Raw genomic sequence first — 17993 nt, forward strand, 5'->3', positions numbered from 1 at the left:
ACAAAAAGTAAAGAAAAAGAGACAAAAAGTAAAGAAAAAACACCCTAAATATGTTTAGAACTACTAGGGCTGGGGAATATGGACCAAAATAATATCTCAAAATTTTTTTATCTGAATGGCGATATAAGAAATATATCTTGATATTTTTTTCTTCCCAAAGGTATAAACAAAAAGGTACTTCTGAGTCAAAGCTACATGTCCCAAATGTCACACAGACACTTTTATTAACATTCAGCTGTAGATGTGCATGAGGGATTGCTGAAAAATAAACCACTGGCATATTTAAATAATAATGCTCCTCAAATAAATTAATGCTTTTTTCCTTCATAAGAAAAGACTAACAGCTGTGCTATTAAAATGTAAACAGAAAAGATACAGAGCAAAAACAGCTAAAGGCTGACTTATTCTTTAAAAAGACAGTCTGCAGTGAAGTAGACTTCACCAAAAGTGCTTCCTCCTGTGTAAGATAACAAAACATGTAAACAGACTGAATGAACAAACTTCCATCCTTCAGTCAGCAGGATTTCCGCTAGCTCAGTAAATCCATAGACATATACACTGACGTATCACAGAAACGGGGCCCACCCACTCAATGTGGCGTTGTATCCACTAGGCTAGTGACAATGCCCCCCCCAAATTTTGACATACACCTACTGGAGGTAGAACTAAACCCAACCATGTTTTTCCTCATCTCTGATGTCTTCCCTATACGAAATGGATTCTTGGCCAAAAATATTTTACTGCCAAGATGGTTAAATTGATAGATATTGTTATATACCCAAAACTAAAAAAGAACTCAAGTACAGCCTGTCCATATGGGGTTAACCCCCAAAACTGATGTAGATTAATAACATAAGGCCTGAGAGCTTTCAGAATAGGCATGTATGTAGTCAGGACTTTGCTTTACCCACTAGAAAAAAATGGATGGAAATATCTTAAAGTATGGTAGATAGAGACCTTGGAACACATACCTAAAATAGGCAAACATGGAAAAAATATATCTATGCAAAATGTTTTTATTTACTTTGTAATTGCTTTGCCAGGGTTTGTCATAGAAACATATATGATGGCTTGTTGGAAAGATGAGGTTGTGCTGAATCCATCAATACATATGTAAATATGGCCTGCATAATCAGGGTGTTAAGTCACTTAATGTATGAAGTGCCCCAACTGAAAAGTATTGACAAAATTGAGTCTTCAGTCCCAAGTTTTATTATGTCGCATGTATTGTCATATAACACAGTAGGCTTGTTGAATTAATGTGCTTATTTTCTAAATCCAGCAATACCAAATATGTAAATATACTATGCATAGTCATTTAAAAATATGTGATCTGTCCCAAATGAAAGAATATACTGCATTTCATTGCAATATAGTAGACTGTACTAGTAAAATCAGCAGAGATAAGAGAGTAGGACAGAAAACCACAAGAGATTATAACAGTTTGGCCTTGATGGGCCTTTTTAATAAAACTATAACTTAACTACACACAGTATAAATCAGGAGCAGAACTCCATGCATGTCAAGCCCAGTGCATTTGCTGATCTCACTGCAATTGCCGTCCTTACAGTAAGGACAGGGATTTTCACGGGGTCTCTGCTTTAACAGGCTATTAATTCAGACGGTATAGGTTGTTGGTTAGACTGTAATTGAGCTAGAACATTATCGATAGCATCAAAAACATCAAATGTATCATGACTGGGTGTCTGATTTTGAGGGGGTTCAATAGGGTTATCTCATGTATTATCAACACGGGGAGAGTTGGGGGTCCAATAGTTGTAGCCAGTTGAAAGAGTTCACAGCATCAATAACAGGAGTCAAAGAGATGATTTCAGGATTGGATTGACTAGCGTTCTCTCTATTTTCACCCTCTAACAAGGCTAAAGCTGCATTTAAATCTCTAAAATAATCATTACTAGACATTTTATTGTTCAATAAAATCCAGTTTAAAAAAAACAAAAAACTTATTTTATTAAGGTCAATAACTCTGACATGACTGTAAATGTTTTATTAAGGTTAATAATTCTAACACAGGTGTAAATGTTTTACAAAAGAACCCTAGTGTATAGGCCCCTGCACCTCCTCTCATTTCTCCACGTCCTTCTGCGTATTGGTATGCGAGCTCCAATAACACCTTTACCTCCTGAAAGACAGATTTTTTTAAATTAATAAAACAAACATAGTAAACATACTCACCTATTTTTAATAACTTATGTGACAAAATTTGGGGCAGGGTTGTCACTTCTGTCAACTGTGAGATGTTTTCCTATTGAGGTTGCACCACGGAGATTCTATCTTTGGCTTTCCACTAGCTTGCTGCCCTTAGAAGCTGAGCCCAGTCCTGTTACTGAGGGGACAAAGGTCTCTGAATGTGAAGATAGAGGTCTAACTCAAATATGTCTGAAATGGTTTAAAAAGTTTCTTATTTTTAAAGCATTTTGTTTTTTTTGTCTGAAAAACAAAAATACCAAAAAAAAAAAAAACCCCTCAAAAAACCCCAAAACATACCAATATCCGCCTCCCCAATCAATCCAGCATCTGAAGAAAAAAAAAAAAAGTTCTATGACCCTCTTATTCATCAAGACATGCCGTGAAAAAAAAAAAAAAAAAAAAACTTACTGACATCTGTATCTGAAATGGAGCCCATGAGCGTGTGATCTAACACAAAAGTTAAAAAAAAAAAAAAAAAAAAAAAAAATTTAGAAAGTATTTTTTAAATGACCTACAACCTAAAAACAGAGTTTGATATACCTGTATAAACCATGTCTTTACAAAAATCCTAGCGACCGTCCAAGAGTCACATTTAGAGGAACAAACTAACAACATATTTACACTGAGGCTCTTTATAGGTTTGTGTGTTTGACAGTTAGCTTTTACACCCAAATGGCAGATTTTATCATTCTTCTTTCTAAGGCAGGTCTGTGATCTATAATAACCTATATATATATATATATATATATATATATATATATATATATATATATATATATATATATATATATATATTTTTTTTTTTTTTTTTTTTTTTTTGAGTTATGAGGCTGGAACTATACATACAAAGGGGAAATAAACGTAACTTACCTTAACTAAAGTTGCCAATCACTTGTTTTACACGGTTGCCAGAACAAACAGACTCAAGAACAGGTTCTTTGTCAGAGCAATCACCACCCTGAACTCTCACACTCACCCACCGTAACTGTGCAACACCCACATCTCTGTGCAATATTAGATTATTCATACTGAACAATATCTAACATTCCTATATTGTGTAATATCCAGTATTCATTCACTAGTGCAATATTCATTCGCCAAGTGCAATATTCATCATCTTCATTATTATTATATGTATACACTTATTTACTTTTCTTACAATGTACAGATGCACCAATGTATGTATATATTTTTTATACATTCTATTTTTTGTATATTTTATACATTGTTGCTTTTCTGTATATTTCTTGATTATACTAGGTTATAATATTTTTATTTTTATTTTAGAGAGTTTGATTTTCTGTTGTATGGCACTGAACAGGAGTGGCCCTCCCATCTCATTGTACATCCTGTATAATGACAATAAAGGCATTCTATTCTATTCTATTCTATTCTATTTAGTAGGTTCAGTTGTTTTTTTCATAAACGAGACAGGCTCTGATGTGCTCACGGTAAAAGTCTGGACCATTTACGAAACTGATTGATCGGAAGAGGGGTGGGGTGGGGGTGGGGTACTTATCTTACAAAAACAGATGCGTACAACAAGCTAAAGAGGTTCGGTGACCGTTATTTTTCTGTATCTTACCTAAAGCAAACAGAGGTGTTACTGTCAAAAGAGAGGCCCTGAATAGGGGGGCATAGGTGGGGCCCCACTGAAGTCTAAATTATTGGTTTTCTTTTTTCAATACCGTAATACACTGTAATACAGAGAGGTGGATAACATCTCAAAGCGGCTCAACATAGGAGGGAGGAGGGAGGAGGGAGGGGGAGGTTTTTTAGTGGAACTAGAAAAACAGAAAACTTTTTTTAAAAAACAGATGATTTCACTAATTTACTTTTATTTTACTTTTTAAAAATTTAATTTTTTGTTTAGTTTTATTTACTTTGTAATTTTATTTTTAAATTTAAAATTTTATTTTTTAATTTTCTATTTAATTTTTTAATTTTCAATTTTATTTTTTAATTTTCAATTTTATGGAAAAGGGGTGTGGGGTTCTTATCTTACAAAAACAGATGTGTCCAGCAAGCTAAAGAGGTTCGGTGACCGTTATTTTTCTGTATCTTACCTAAAGCAAACAGAGGTGTTACCGTGAAAAGAGAGGCCCTGAATAGGGGGCATAGGTGTGGCCCCCACTGAAGTCTAAATTATTGGTTTTCTTTTTTCAATACCGTAATACACTGTAATACAGAGAGGTGGATAAGATCTCAAAGAGGCTCAACATAGGGGGGAGGAGGGAGGAGGGAGGGGAGGTTTTTAGTGTCTATTTTCTGTTACAGGTCAGTGGAACTAGAAAACAGAAACTTTTAAAAAAAAAAAACAGATGATTTCACTAATTTACTTTTATTTTACTTTTTAAAATTTTAATTTTTAGTTTACTTTTTAAATTTTATTTTTTAATTTACAATTTTATTTTTAAATTTACAATTTTATTTTTTTTAATTTACAATTTCATTTGCTTTCATTTTTTTCATTTACTTTTATTTTTCAATTGTATTTTTTACATTTTAGTTTTTACATTTTATTTTCAATTTACAATTTCATTTTTTAATTTTCAATTTTATTTTTTAATTTTCAATTTTATTTTTTATTTTCAAATTTTATTTTTAATTTTCAATTTTATTTGCTTTCATTTTTTTTGTTTTTCATTTACTTTTTAGTTTTTGTCATTTACTTTTATTTTTTTTTGCTTATATATTTTCATTTGCTTTTCTTCTTTTTCTTTATTTTATTTGCTTTTATTTTCAATTATATTTTTTAATTTACAATTTCATTTTTTAATTTTTCTTTTTCCTCAGAAGAATTAAACACAAAACCCTAACTGAGAAGGAGGAGGAGCAGGAGAGAGAGAGGCGGGGGCAGAGAGGAAGGGAGGAGGGGGCGAAAGTTCAGGCTTGCCGACCTTTCTGTCTGACTTATTTTATGATCACTTTCGTGGTGGCACACAGAGGTCTCAGTAGGCTCACTAACGGTGTCCTGGTGCTGTCTTCTTTGCGAAAATCGGGTAAAACGAATCTTGATTTCATTACTTTTTTTAGACGGAATTAAACATATACAAATAAAATTAAGTAAAGATTTCCAATGTGGTCCACAGCAAAATGTTTCAGTCATAGCTGAATGAAAAATGAAAAGAAAAAAAAACAAACTATACATGCTGTAATGTCTCACACAAATGAAATGACAAGTCCTGTGCCTTTTTATTTATTTATGTTTACAAAATAAAAAGAAAATACCCAATTAAAATAAATATATAAATATATATATATATATAAATATATATAAATATATATATATATTTATGTATACTTTCACCCACCTCCCCTATAGTGACACATAAGCACCAACCCTGACATTCATTTCCATATACCCCTTACATAATATTATCAATTTTTATAATCTACATTCAATTAAAAATATGACGTCATCTATATGAAAATTGCTTATCTTATCTATGCTATAGATCTTTATCTATTACTGATAAGATCTTGACATGCATTTGACAGAAGGTGGTACCTTATACCTCCTTGTCTCCACCTCCGATGTACCATTTAGGCCAGGTAAAAGAAACTGCAGTGTTAAAATGTTAAACTGAACGGCAAGTGTGTAAGCCCGCAACCGTGAACAACAGCACAAACGGAAGTAAACAACCGATTTCCGCTATGAATTAAGGGTAGTGGCGCGAAGTCAGGAATACTGTGGATAAGGGACAATTGGTGGAGGAGGAACTACAACAGTTCTCAGTAACTGAGTATACTCAAGTAAAGTTGAGCAGGTTGAGCTCCTGACAAGGTAAATGCTGTTTTTAGCCTATCAGATTATATAAGACGTATATTTGTGTTTGGCAGCACATATTAATACATACAGGAACATTTTTCAAAAAAACCAAAGCAGTACCTTGGTGGGGGGGAAGTAAGTTCCAGGGCAAGCAACAACCATAGGGTCACAAAAAAGCTGAGACACTGTGTATTAATATTATTATTAAAACTGTTATTGAAAAAAAGACAATGCAATGTCTTGCAAATCATTCAAATGCCATATGCAATTCAAATAGTACAAAGACAAATTACCACATGCGGAAACTGTGTGTGTGTGTGCGTGCGCGCGCATGCGTGCACATGTTTAACATATGCTTATTCTGAGTCACAAAAGTTTAGAGAGAGAGCTGGAAATATGTAATGCTATGAAATAAAAGAGTGCGGTTGAAATTTTACAGCTGGCTCTATACTTCATTGACATACTTGAAAAAAAAAGACATGATGAGTGTCTCAGAAATAACCATGATGTCATTTATGCCACTGCATAGAAGACAGTCGAGGCAAAACTGACGTGCCACAATGGCAGAAAACAGAGAGCAAAACCATGAAGACAGACATATGCTTTATTTTAGAGTAATATTGCACAAAACACTTAAAGCTTACTCTGAACAGAAATCTTTGAACAAACACTAAAATCAGGCACGTGCATTTCTTAATCAAAGCTGCAAATTGTGATGCAAAATGTTGAAAAGCAAAAGGTCTCAAAACCAAAACCAAAGGAACACTCTAAAAGGTAATACCTATTCTTACTTAAATTACGTTTGTGTGCTTTACTTAAGTCTCACTATACTGTTGAGTTAACTCAAGCAATGTGAGTAATGTACATGTTTAGCCTGAGAAAGGTACAAGGCTAAGTTCTAGTGTGTAAACTGGACTTGAATATTTTTGTTATTGGAGTGAATGCTGGGGTGAGTTCAGCAGTGCACATGCGCAGTACAGAAGTGCGGGAAGCTTCCAGAAACCCTGTGGACTTACACATTGGAAGAAGCTAATCTTCTCTAAAGGTGAGCTGTTCATCTTCATTATATTTTTATGTGTCATGTATGACTTTATTATTCAATGTATTGTTACAGGCTAGTTTTGCATGATGATGCATAAACGTATTTGCAGACTAATGCTAATGTTAATGTTAGCATGGGCTTATGGGGCCAATATTAGCTAAAACTGCCATGTACTGTATTTTACTTGAGAGCCTTTAATGTTTTGTCCATGATAAGAGCTCTTAACATTAATTACCTGTATTTCAAATGCAGTATGTTAGCATGTTTGTAAGCGTAAACCAGGCCTGCTAACATTCGTGTAGCCTTAATTTCACTCGGTCATGGAGGTTAATGTGACGTTCAGGAACAAGCCTCGAGTGGAAAAACTGCTGAACGGTTCAAATACTGGCACCAGAACCCCGTCGGTGGAAAAGCGGCCAGTGAGAGCCGTTCTTTGTTTTTTTACGACTTTGCTTGCTTATAATGCTCTGGACATGGAAGCATGGAAGAAAAAAATACAATGCATTCCACTAAATAAGTGCTCTCAACGAGCAGAACAATTATTTTGTATCACTTATTGTGAAGAATGTGATTCATTTTCTTCAGAAGATGCTTTTGCTTACTTTTATTGTTTTTCCCTTCTTGTAGACCAGTGATGTTGCCATGAGGACTGCTGTCCTGCGATGTCTCGGTTTTCCTCGGGGGTGATGAAAGAGACTTCTACAATGTCTCTTTTGTACGTATTGCAATTTGGTTTGTTAGAGGTTCTGCACTTGGAAATCAAGATTTTCACCCCATTCTTTTTTTCTCTTTTTTTTTCTTAATATCAACAGGATTCAGATGCCGTGGCAGACTTCACCCAGGTTCCTGTGGGATTATTGCCTGTTATTCCTGAAGTCAGTCAGCAACCAGGTCCGAATGCTCTTCACCTTGAACCATCCAGCATGTTATCATTCTGGAAGGTACAATTGTCATGGTTGACACTGAACGCCACCATCAAGCTGTTTGTCTCATATTTGGGCTGATCTATGCCCTTCATATTTGGACTGATCTATGCCCTTCATATTTGGGCTGATCTATGCCCTTCATATTTGGACTGATCTATGCCCTTCATATTTGGACTGATCTATGCCTTTCATATTTGGGCTGATCTATGCCCTTCATATTTGGACTGATCTATGCCTTTCATATTTGGGCTGATCTATGCCATTCATATTTGGACTGATCTATGCCTTTCATATTTGGACTGATCTATGCCCTCCATCCTGACAGTCCTAAAAAGCACCTTTGACTTCATTCAGAGACTGATGCTCAGTCTGGTTTCTTTTTTTATGCCATTACTTGTATTTCTATGTTTTTTCATATTGTGTATTCATTTAATATTTTTTTTTAACTTACTATCATACTTTAATTTGATTTTTTTTTTTCATTGTTGCACTGTATTATCAAATAAGTTGGTAAAGTTCTTATTTTGTATTTGTTGGATGCAATGTTTGGCACATGAATTACTTCATCAAGCTATTTATTTATTTCTGTTTATTGCCAAGTATGTCAGAATCTGTCCTCCATATATAACTACTTAAATCACTTTTTTAAAAAATGTTACAGTGCTAGAGTGCCTACTTGTTACAGTTCAAAATAAACTGTTTCAGTTGCTGCTCATTCAGCCTGTAAGCTTACTTAAGCATCTTTCTGGTATTACTGTTATTGAGCCCTGTGGAAGGGTAAAAACGTGATTAGTTTTGTATTTGTTCATGTGTGGCCACATTGGCCTTTTGTTAAGAATATAAGGATAGTATTTTGTTAAAAATAAAACATTGAACCTTGTGAACTTATCATGTTTTGTTGTAGTTACTTCATTCATTTAAGGCAATCGGTTTCCTAGAGTCTACTAAGTAAACTGTACTGTTCATGTAAGTTGGACTAACTTGATGTAGCTAAGTTTAGAACAGGTCAATTTACTTGCTATTTCTGAGTTGAAACAACTTCACTAAACTAAGTTAATTTAACTTAACACGATTAAGTTCACACAACAAGGTCTTAAGTACACTGAACAAGTATATGTTAAGTAAACAAACATAAGACTTAATAGTTATACTTACTTACATTTTTCAGGGCAATCGGTTTCCAAGATTTTCTTAAGTAAGGTCAACTTGTCAAATTTTACAGTGAAGAGGTTTTCACTTATACCCAAATAATCAGTAATCATAAACCCTTCGATTAAATGAAGGACTTTTTTTTTTCAAACTGTAAATAATTTGAACAAGAGCGACACTTTCCAAATTGATTTAACTGAAAAGTAACAAATTAACTAAATCTATATGAAAAAATAAACAGTTTGAACCTTTTTTTTTTTTGGTTGCTTAAAAAAAAGCCAACATTCAGTTTTGAAGGTGTGAAAATGTATCTAACCACAAGCTGTTTTGCAATTATTTTTGGCTTTCTTGATGTCAGACAGTCTTCTGGTAAAGCTCTCAGTTAAGGACATACAGGAAGCAACATCTGCACTTCTGTTTCAGTGCTCCTCTTTATCAGACTGCAGACTTTGAGAGTGTACAGGCATCACGTCCATCAGAGGGGGAAAAGGGAGCCTTGAAGTGTAATTCCTGACTCTACCTGGTTGGAAGAGCGATCACCGAAACATCACCATGTCAGGTGAACACATTTTAACAGCAATCCAGAATCTGCAATATTTGTAGATTGATATTTTGCAGCGTTCTTGAACATATATTTGTGTTATAATGCACAATGTTCAAGGCTGCAGACTTTATTGTAGGCGTTTAAATTCAAAAGCTCTAATACCTCAAATACTTCCTGATTTCTTTTTCTATATTTAATCATGGGAACATTTCATTTGAGGTTACTATGCTTGAAAATTGTTTGCAAAAAAGTTAAAAATATCTGCACTCTCACAATGTCTTTGAAAATGACCTTTGACAAGGCTTTTATATGTTCTGACATCTACAAACATGTATATGTTAAGTATATGTTATCTTAAATGTTAAGTATTGTAATAGTAATGGTAACAATAATAATAATAATAATAATGATAATAATAATAATAATAATGATATGGGCAGTATGGTGGCATAGTGGTTCACAGCTGAAAGGTTTTGGGTTCGATTTCCCCTTGGCTTGGGCCTTTCTGTGTGGTGTTTGCGTGGGTCTTCTACGGGTACTCCGGTTTCCTCTCACAGTCCAAGTCATGCAGTTACTGGGGTTAGGTTAACTGGTGATTCTAAACTGCCCATAGGTGTGAGTGTGAATGGTTGTCTGTCTCTCTGTGTTAAACCTGCAACAGGCTGGCAACCTGTACAGGGTGTACTCTGCCTCTCACCCTATGAGAGCTGCGATAGGCTCCTGCCTCCTGAGCAGGATAAGCGGAAGAGAATGCATGGATAATAATAATACTGTACAACTGTGGTAACATTATGAATAATCTCATTACATGCAAAAGAAAAAAAAGTTTTTCAAAAAGATCGTAACATGCACAAACAGAACAAAAGAAATACTAATGTTTAGTGCCCAGGTTTATGATGGTAAATGGTGACATGGGGGTAATTGGCTTTTAGCCTCATATACCCGTCTTCAGATTAGTTACAGGTTTAAATCATAGAAAGAACAGAGGGCAGTGGCATCACTGTGAGGAGTGACGGACATTGCTGTGACAGGAGTACCTATGAAAACCAGCAGGTGGCACAATAACCCCCATTATCAACTGACTGTGGGCTGAAAGGCCAAAACAGCAGAGCTGAAAGGAACATGGTGATCTTAGTAAAATCAACTTCAAACAGCTCTCTCTCTCTTTCTCTCTACAGGTGCAAATGCCACAGAGAATACAACATCATACGATTACAGCTCTTACAATTATGGCAACATAGATGGCTTCTCTCCTGACGACATAACCGATGTGAAGGACTTCAGCCAAGTGTTTCTGACATTTCTCTACAGTTTGGTTTTCATCCTGGGCTTCATAGGTGGGTGTGTCTTCTTGTGTGTATGCTCTGGGAACTCAGTTGTGTTAACACATTGCACAAACCTGCCTCCCTTTCTGGAGACAGAACAATTTCAAAACCTACTGACTTTAAATAATTTAGGGTAAAGACTCTGGTGTGCAGGTGTGCTTATGTGCCAAGGAGCGACCTGAGACACAGAAAGAAAGAGACAGAGGTGATAGTATTTTGTTTACATGTGACAGGTGCCCTTATCGTGTTTTCTCTCCCAAAGGTAATGGACTAGTGGTGTGTGTCCTGGCGAAGCACCGCAATCAGAGCAACTTGACAGACATCTGCCTCTTCAACCTGGCTCTCTCCGACCTCCTCTTCATCTTCACGCTGCCTTTCTACACTCACTATGCCAGGGTCAGCCAGTGGATATTTGGAGGCTTCATGTGCCGTTTAATCTCCGGCTCTCACCAGACTGGCTTCTTCAGCAGCATCTTCTTCATGGTCGCCATGACGCTGGACCCCTACATGATCATCGTGCACGCTCACAGGGTTACACGTTATCGCACAATGAGGGCAGCCATCACTCTGACCGTGCTCGTTTGGATGCTGAGCTTGTTTGTGTCTCTGCCGGATTTTATCTTCACAGAAGCAATGACAAATGATTCAGAGTCCCACGGGTTCGAGTGTGACTATCCCCAGGAGAGCAAAGTCTGGGAGCGCTATGACCTGTTCACCATGAATGTGCTGGGTCTCGTGATTCCATTGTTGGTGATGGTAGGTTGCTACTCCAGGATCATCCCCACGCTGGTGACCATGAGGACCACAAAGAAGCACCACATAGTCAAGCTGATCATCTGTATAGTGGTTGTATTTTTCTTGCTCTGGGCCCCATACAACATTTCCCGTTTCTTGAAGTTTCTTCAGGAAGAAAACAAAATCCCACGCAATAAAATCTGGGACCAAAACTTAAGGATGTGAGTAAAAGTGAGCGAGGCTTTTGCTTATACTCACTGCTGCCTGAACCCCATCATTTACGCTTTTGTGGGACAGAAGTTCACGAGAAGAGCCTTGCAGCTGCTGAAAAGGTTGGTGCCTGGTTACAGCAGAGGTTTGTCTGACAGCTCATTCAGGAGAAGCTCGGTTATGTCCAGGTCCTCTGAAGTCACCTCCAGTATTAAACTGTAGAACGTGGAGGGCAGTTGTAATTAGTTTGGCATCAATGTTTCACCCTGTTACTGCAGACCATGTCTTTTTCTTTTTGCAGTGATTTGTTTCATTCATTTGGTCACTTCTGTTATCCTCATACTACAATGTTCTTCACCAGTGTCTCATCATCAAAGTCTGTCTGTACACCTTTAGACTCTTTGATTTTGCAGTGGTATAATTTTTTGTTTTGACCGTAAGATTTCAGCTGTAAAGGCTCTTTACTTATAAAATCATTGTAACCTTGTAGCACTGCCATCTGCTTTACAGAATCTGAAGTGTTTGTGTGTGATGCAAATATGCATTCTTCTGCTCAAGCTTAATGACACTTGCTGGTGTTTTAAATGGAACCTGTTGTTTGCAGCAGGCTGTCACAGTTTTTTCACACGTTTTAAATGTGCCTGCAAGTTGACACAAACATACCAATAAAACAACAACAAAAAAAAACAACATACAACAACACAAACAAACCAAGGAAGATAACACAGAACATTTTATACTTGTGCAAAAACGGTTTCAATCACATGTACACCAGTATGGAGTCAGGTGCTAGAAGTACATTTTACATGTTTCACATGCCATCATTTATAATGGAATTTGATAAGTTGATGTGGAACAACCTTTCCAGTGTTGACTTCTGTCTCATAATTATATATGTGTATATATAGTGTAGAGTTTTACACCCTGAATACATTCTCCTTGTTGCTTCAGTGACTTTTACTAGTATTTCAAATCTTCTTTGTACCAAAACCTGCACACTTACTTTAATTCACATATTTTTACAGAGTCTGATGTTCAGCCTTATACACTGGTTTCCTGATCCTGATTTTGTATGGTAGTTTTCTTAAGACAAGAAATGAAACTGCAGATCCTGAACTTAACTTCAAATGAAAGTCATAAACTGTGTTGTCATATTGGAGAAGAACAGCTTGCAGTGAGCATGTCCTGCCATTTCTCATTGCTACTGTGATGATAAATTCTGTACACATCCATGAAAAGAGAGATGGTAAAGAGACTGTTCCAAATTAATTTATCAGGTAGGTTATTAGGGTCCCCATCATAAAATAGTAGCATGTTCTACTGCCAGGGACCATTAGTGGAGGAACTACAATAAAGATTTCCCTCTTCATAATAAAGATTTCATCATTTGTGATTATACTGAAGTAAAATTGATCCAGTTAACCTCTGTAATTCCTGATAAGCTGATGGTAACAGCCAATCAGATCATTTACAAAGTATATTTGAAAGAACACAAAATAAACTCCTCACCTGAATAAATTTTTTACTTTCTCTTTTCCTGCCTCAAAATAGTACACTTTCCAGAAAACTACAGAAATACCTTGGTGTGTGGAAAATAGGTTATAGGATAAACAGCAACAAGACCATTCACTGTGTAAATTATTACTATCATGAATAAGAAAGAGGATGATTCTTTCAGAAGCAAAAATAGAAAGAGTTTTGCCACTGCATAAAAGACTGTCTGGGCAAATAGTTCAGCAATATGAAATTAATGTTTTTTCCATATAAGCATCAATGATTTCAGGGAGTTCATATTTTCTGGTACAGTATGTTATTAAACGATTCAGAGAATCTGAACAGCTACTGTCAAACTGAGCGGTTTGTCACTGAATCCCCAAATACAAGTTTAAACTGTTCCATACAAAGAAAAGCTCCACACTCACTGCTCATGTCAATAAGTATGCCTGTTCAACTGCACATCAACACAATTATCTAATCAGCCAATCACATGGCAGACACTCAATGCTTTTAGACATGTAGACATCGTCAGGTTGACCTGCTGAAGTTCAGAGCATCAGAATGGGGAAGAAAGTTGATTTAAGTGACTTTGAACATGGCATGGTCATTGGTGCCAGACAGGCTGGTCTGAGTGTTTCAGAACCTGCTGATTTGTCTACACAACCATCTCTAGAGTTTACAGAGAATGGTCAGAAAAGGAAAAAATACTCAGTGACCACCAGTTCTCTTGACGAAAATGACTTGTTTGTGTCGGAGATCAGAGCAGAATAGCTGGACTGCTTTGAACTGATAGGAAAGCAACAGTAACTCAAATAACCACTTATTGCAATCAAGGCATGCAGAAGAGCATCTCTGAATGCACAACACATTGAATCTTGAAGCAGAAGGACTACAGCAGCAGAAGACCACACCAGGTGCCGCTCCTGTCAGTTAAGAACAGGAAACGCACTGAAATTGGACAATAGAAGATTTGGGAAATGTTGCCTGGTTTGATGGTTCTCAGTTTCTGCTGCCACAGTTGGATGGTAGGGTCAGAATTTGTTGTAAACAACTTGAAAGGATGGATCCATCCTACCTTCTATCAACAGTTCAAGCTGCTGCTGGTGATGTAATGATGAGGGGGATATTTTCAAGGCACACTTTGGGCCCTTTACTACCAACTGATCATTGCTTACAAACTACAACCTACCTGACTATTGTTGCTGACCATGTGCATCTCTTCATGACATCCTCTGATGGCTGCTCTCCGCAGTGCAGCACACTATGTCACAAAGCTCAAATCATCTCCAGCTGGTTTCTCCAATGAGTTCATTGTTCTCAAATGGCCTCCACATTTAATCAAATAGAGCACCTTTGGGATGTGATAGAATGGGAGATTCTCCTCATGACTGTGCCGCCAACAAATATACAGCAACTGCATGATGCTATCACATCAATATGAACCACAATCTGAGGAATGTTTCCAGCAGCTAGTTGAATCTATGCCATGAAGAAATAAGTGGGTCCAACCCAGTACGAGGAAGGTGTTCCTACTAAAGTGTCCTGTGAGTGTAGAGCCCACGATATGCAGCAGTGATGTACGGTGAGAGCAAGAAGAAGAAATAAGTAAAAATAGTAACAAAAACTATAACAAATAATAAACTTCTGACACTTTAAGAAAAATCCAACAGTCATTTTCTGAAACTGAATCTGTGTCACCATGTGCTGTGTTGCTCTTTGAAGTATTTTTTGGTGTCTAGATGTAGAGCAGACTCCTGATAAAGATCTGACTTGAGGACATACAGGAAACAAAATCTACATATCTGTTTCTGTGCTCCTATTTATCGGACTGCAGACTTTAAGATTGTTAGTTCATTTCTGCACTTCGAAAGGCATCACATCAATGAAAGACGGGAAAAAGGAACCTTGAAGAGTAATTCCTGACTCAACTGGTTGGAAAAGCCATCACTGAGATATCACCATGTCAGGTGAACACATTTTCCAGTAATCCAGAATTTTTTTGTGTTTAAAGTGTCGTATTTCTCAGAGTTGTTGAAAATCTAATTTTGTAATCTTTAAGGCCGTACGCATTGTTCTATTGATTTAAATCCAAATGTTGTAACTGAAATTTTATCACAACTACTTTATAACATATATTTCTATATTTTGTCTATATTTAGTCTAGTGATCTTTTGATTTTTGGCTACTATGTTTGAACAATGTTTGTAAAATTGTACAAACTACATGCGCTGCCACATGCATTTGAAGTTGACCTTAATACTTGCAGCAATCTAAAATCATTTTGCCCACAAACACGTGTTTTTTTAAGGTAGACAATGTAACAATATCATTGTAAAATTATAGTACCCACATTAATAACATTGTTAAATAATATTAATAATAATATCATTATATGCCAAAAGTGTCTGTTTAAAAAACTATCAATAACAAAGAGACCAAATGAAATAGTAACTTTTCTTTCATTTATATTAGCCTCAGAGGATCTGTCTTCAGAATAGCTACAGGTTTAAATCACAGACAGTATAAAAGAGCTTTAAATCCTATTTTCATAAAGCAGTAATGTGAAGGAGTGCTGAGCTTTCCCAAGGAAGGAGTACCTATGACAACCAACAGGTGGCAATCAATTATCACCTGACTATGGCCTGAAACCCCACTACAGCAGAGCTGAATGAAATAATCATTTGTGGTTCTCATAGCAAAGGAAAAAAAAAAAAAAAAAGAAACAACATGTCAGCAGTTTTTAAACAGACACTTTCTTCTTCTGTCCCAATGAAAACGTTTGAAGCTACATTATTAAATGTAACCTAACATTTTAATGCTGTGAGCACCGAAATGAAATTCTATTCACCTCCACCAGCAGCAGCACGTGTTTATGGTAACAGGATGTCACTGTTTTCATGTAGCATATTAGGCATATGTATCCAGATATGTATGTGCTGTTTCTTAGTTTTCACAGCCTGTGTTGAAATAATAATAATAATAATAATAATAATAATAATAATAATAATAATAATAATAATAATAATAATAATAATAATAATAATAATAATAATAATAATAAACCTCTCTCTGCAGAATGGAATGCCACAGAGGACTATTATGACGACAGCTATTTTAATGACAATGAAACCTACTCTCCTGACATCCCCACTGAATTCAACAAAGTGTTTCTCACCACTCTCTATAGTTTGGTTTTCATCCTGGGCTTCATTGGTAGGTGTGTCTTCTTCTGTGTTCACTCTAGGGAAAGGATTGTATTTACACATTGCAGGGATCTGCTGCCCTTTCTGGAATGGAAAGCAATTTTCCAACCCAAACAATGTGTGCAGGTGTGTTTATATGCAAAATAGCGACCTGAGACACACAGAGAGAAAGAGACAGAGGGGATATTGTTTTACATGTGACAGGTACCTTTATAATGTTTTCTCTCCCAAAGGTAATGGGCTAGTGGTGTGTGTCCTGGCGAAGCACCGCAATCAGAGCAACTTGACAGACATCTGTCTCTTCAACCTGGCTCTCTCCGACCTCCTCTTTGTCTTCACGCTGCCTTTCTACACTCACTACGTCAGCGTCGGCCGGTGGATATTTGGAGGTTTCATGTGCCGTTTAATCTCCGGCTCTCACCAGACTGGCTTCTTCAGCAGCATCTTCTTCATGGTCGTCATGACGCTGGACCGCTACATGATCATCGTGCACGCTCACAGGGTTGCACGTTATCGCACAATGAGGGCAGCCATCATTCTGACCGTGCTCATTTGGATGCTGAGCTTGTTTGTGTCTCTGCCGGATTTTATCTTCACAGAGGAAACAGAAGATTCCCACGGGTTCGAGTGTGACTATCCCCAGAATAGCACAGTCTGGGAGCGCTATGACCTGTTCACCACCAATGTGCTGGGTCTCGTGATTCCATTGTTGGTGATGGTAGGTTGCTACTCCAGGATCATCCCCACTCTGTTGACCATGAGGACCACAAAGAAGCACCGCATAGTCAAGCTGATCATCTGTATAGTGGTTGTATTTTTCTTGCTCTGGGTCCCATACAACATTTCCCTTTTCTTGAATTTTCTCCAGGAAAGAGATATAATCCCAAATAATTCCAGCTGGTACAAAAATGTAAGGATGTCAGTAACAGTCACCGAGTCTTTTGCTTATACGCACTGCTGCCTGAACCCTATCATATACGCGTTTGTGGGACAGAAGTTTATGAGAAGAGCCTTGCAGCTGCTGAAAAGGTTGGTGCCTGGTTATGGCAGAGATTTGTCTGACAGCACATTCAGGAGAAGCTCAGTTATGTCCAGGTCCTCTGAGGTCACCTCCACTTTTAAACTGTAGAAAGTGGAGGGCAGCTGTAATTAGTTTGGCATGAATGTTTCACCCTCTTATTTCTTCAGACTTTGTCTTTTTCTTTTTACAGTGATTTGTTTTGTTAATTTGGTCACTTCTGATTGCCACAATGTTCTTCACAAGTGTCTCATCATCAAAGTCTGTCTGTACACCTTTAGACCCTTTGATTTCGCATATATATATTTTTACCATAAGAATTCAGATGTAAATATTTCAAAATGATTGCTCAGGCTTCATG

General features: G+C 36.7%; 1 protein-coding gene, 2 long non-coding RNA genes and 1 pseudogene across 5 annotated transcripts; 3 read left to right on the top strand and 1 right to left on the bottom strand.

Annotated features, from left to right (window-relative positions):
• Positions 1 to 1118: 1118 nt before the first annotated feature.
• On the bottom strand, positions 1119 to 3145 carry LOC115794737 (uncharacterized). 3 transcript variants are annotated; one of them, XR_004021197.1, is made up of 4 exons: positions 3082 to 3145; positions 2620 to 2658; positions 2509 to 2538; positions 1119 to 2347 (listed from the first exon to the last, which is right to left on the bottom strand). It is a non-coding gene; the product is annotated as an uncharacterized LOC115794737 (long non-coding RNA). The 3 variants fall into 3 exon arrangements; XR_004021196.1 differs by having other exon boundaries at positions 1119 to 2143; positions 2624 to 2658; positions 3082 to 3144; XR_004021198.1 differs by having other exon boundaries at positions 2624 to 2658; positions 3082 to 3122.
• A 3813-nt stretch (positions 3146 to 6958) lies between these two features.
• LOC115795095 (uncharacterized) lies at positions 6959 to 8310 on the top strand. Its single transcript, XR_004021224.1, has 3 exons — positions 6959 to 7028; positions 7653 to 7740; positions 7838 to 8310. It is a non-coding gene; the product is annotated as an uncharacterized LOC115795095 (long non-coding RNA).
• A 1237-nt stretch (positions 8311 to 9547) lies between these two features.
• On the top strand, positions 9548 to 12136 carry LOC115794822 (C-C chemokine receptor type 2-like; annotated as a pseudogene).
• Positions 12137 to 15371: 3235 nt separating this feature from the next.
• LOC115794006 (C-C chemokine receptor type 2-like) lies at positions 15372 to 17743 on the top strand. Its single transcript, XM_030749232.1, has 3 exons — positions 15372 to 15378; positions 16487 to 16624; positions 16848 to 17743. Exons 1-3 carry the CDS (start codon positions 15372 to 15374, stop codon positions 17741 to 17743), a joined length of 1041 nt encoding a protein of 346 aa, XP_030605092.1.
• The last annotated feature ends 250 nt before the right edge of the window (positions 17744 to 17993 follow it).

This window comes from Archocentrus centrarchus, chromosome 16, assembly GCF_007364275.1.
Source record: "Archocentrus centrarchus isolate MPI-CPG fArcCen1 chromosome 16, fArcCen1, whole genome shotgun sequence".
Lineage (NCBI taxonomy): Eukaryota > Metazoa > Chordata > Actinopteri > Cichliformes > Cichlidae > Archocentrus > Archocentrus centrarchus.

Excerpts from the sequence above, each read along its gene's own strand:
- LOC115794006 (XM_030749232.1), top strand. Across the intron at positions 16,625-16,847 it reads TTTCATCCTGGGCTTCATTG|GTAATGGGCTAGTGGTGTGT; the intron begins GTAGGTGTGTCT and ends TCTCTCCCAAAG.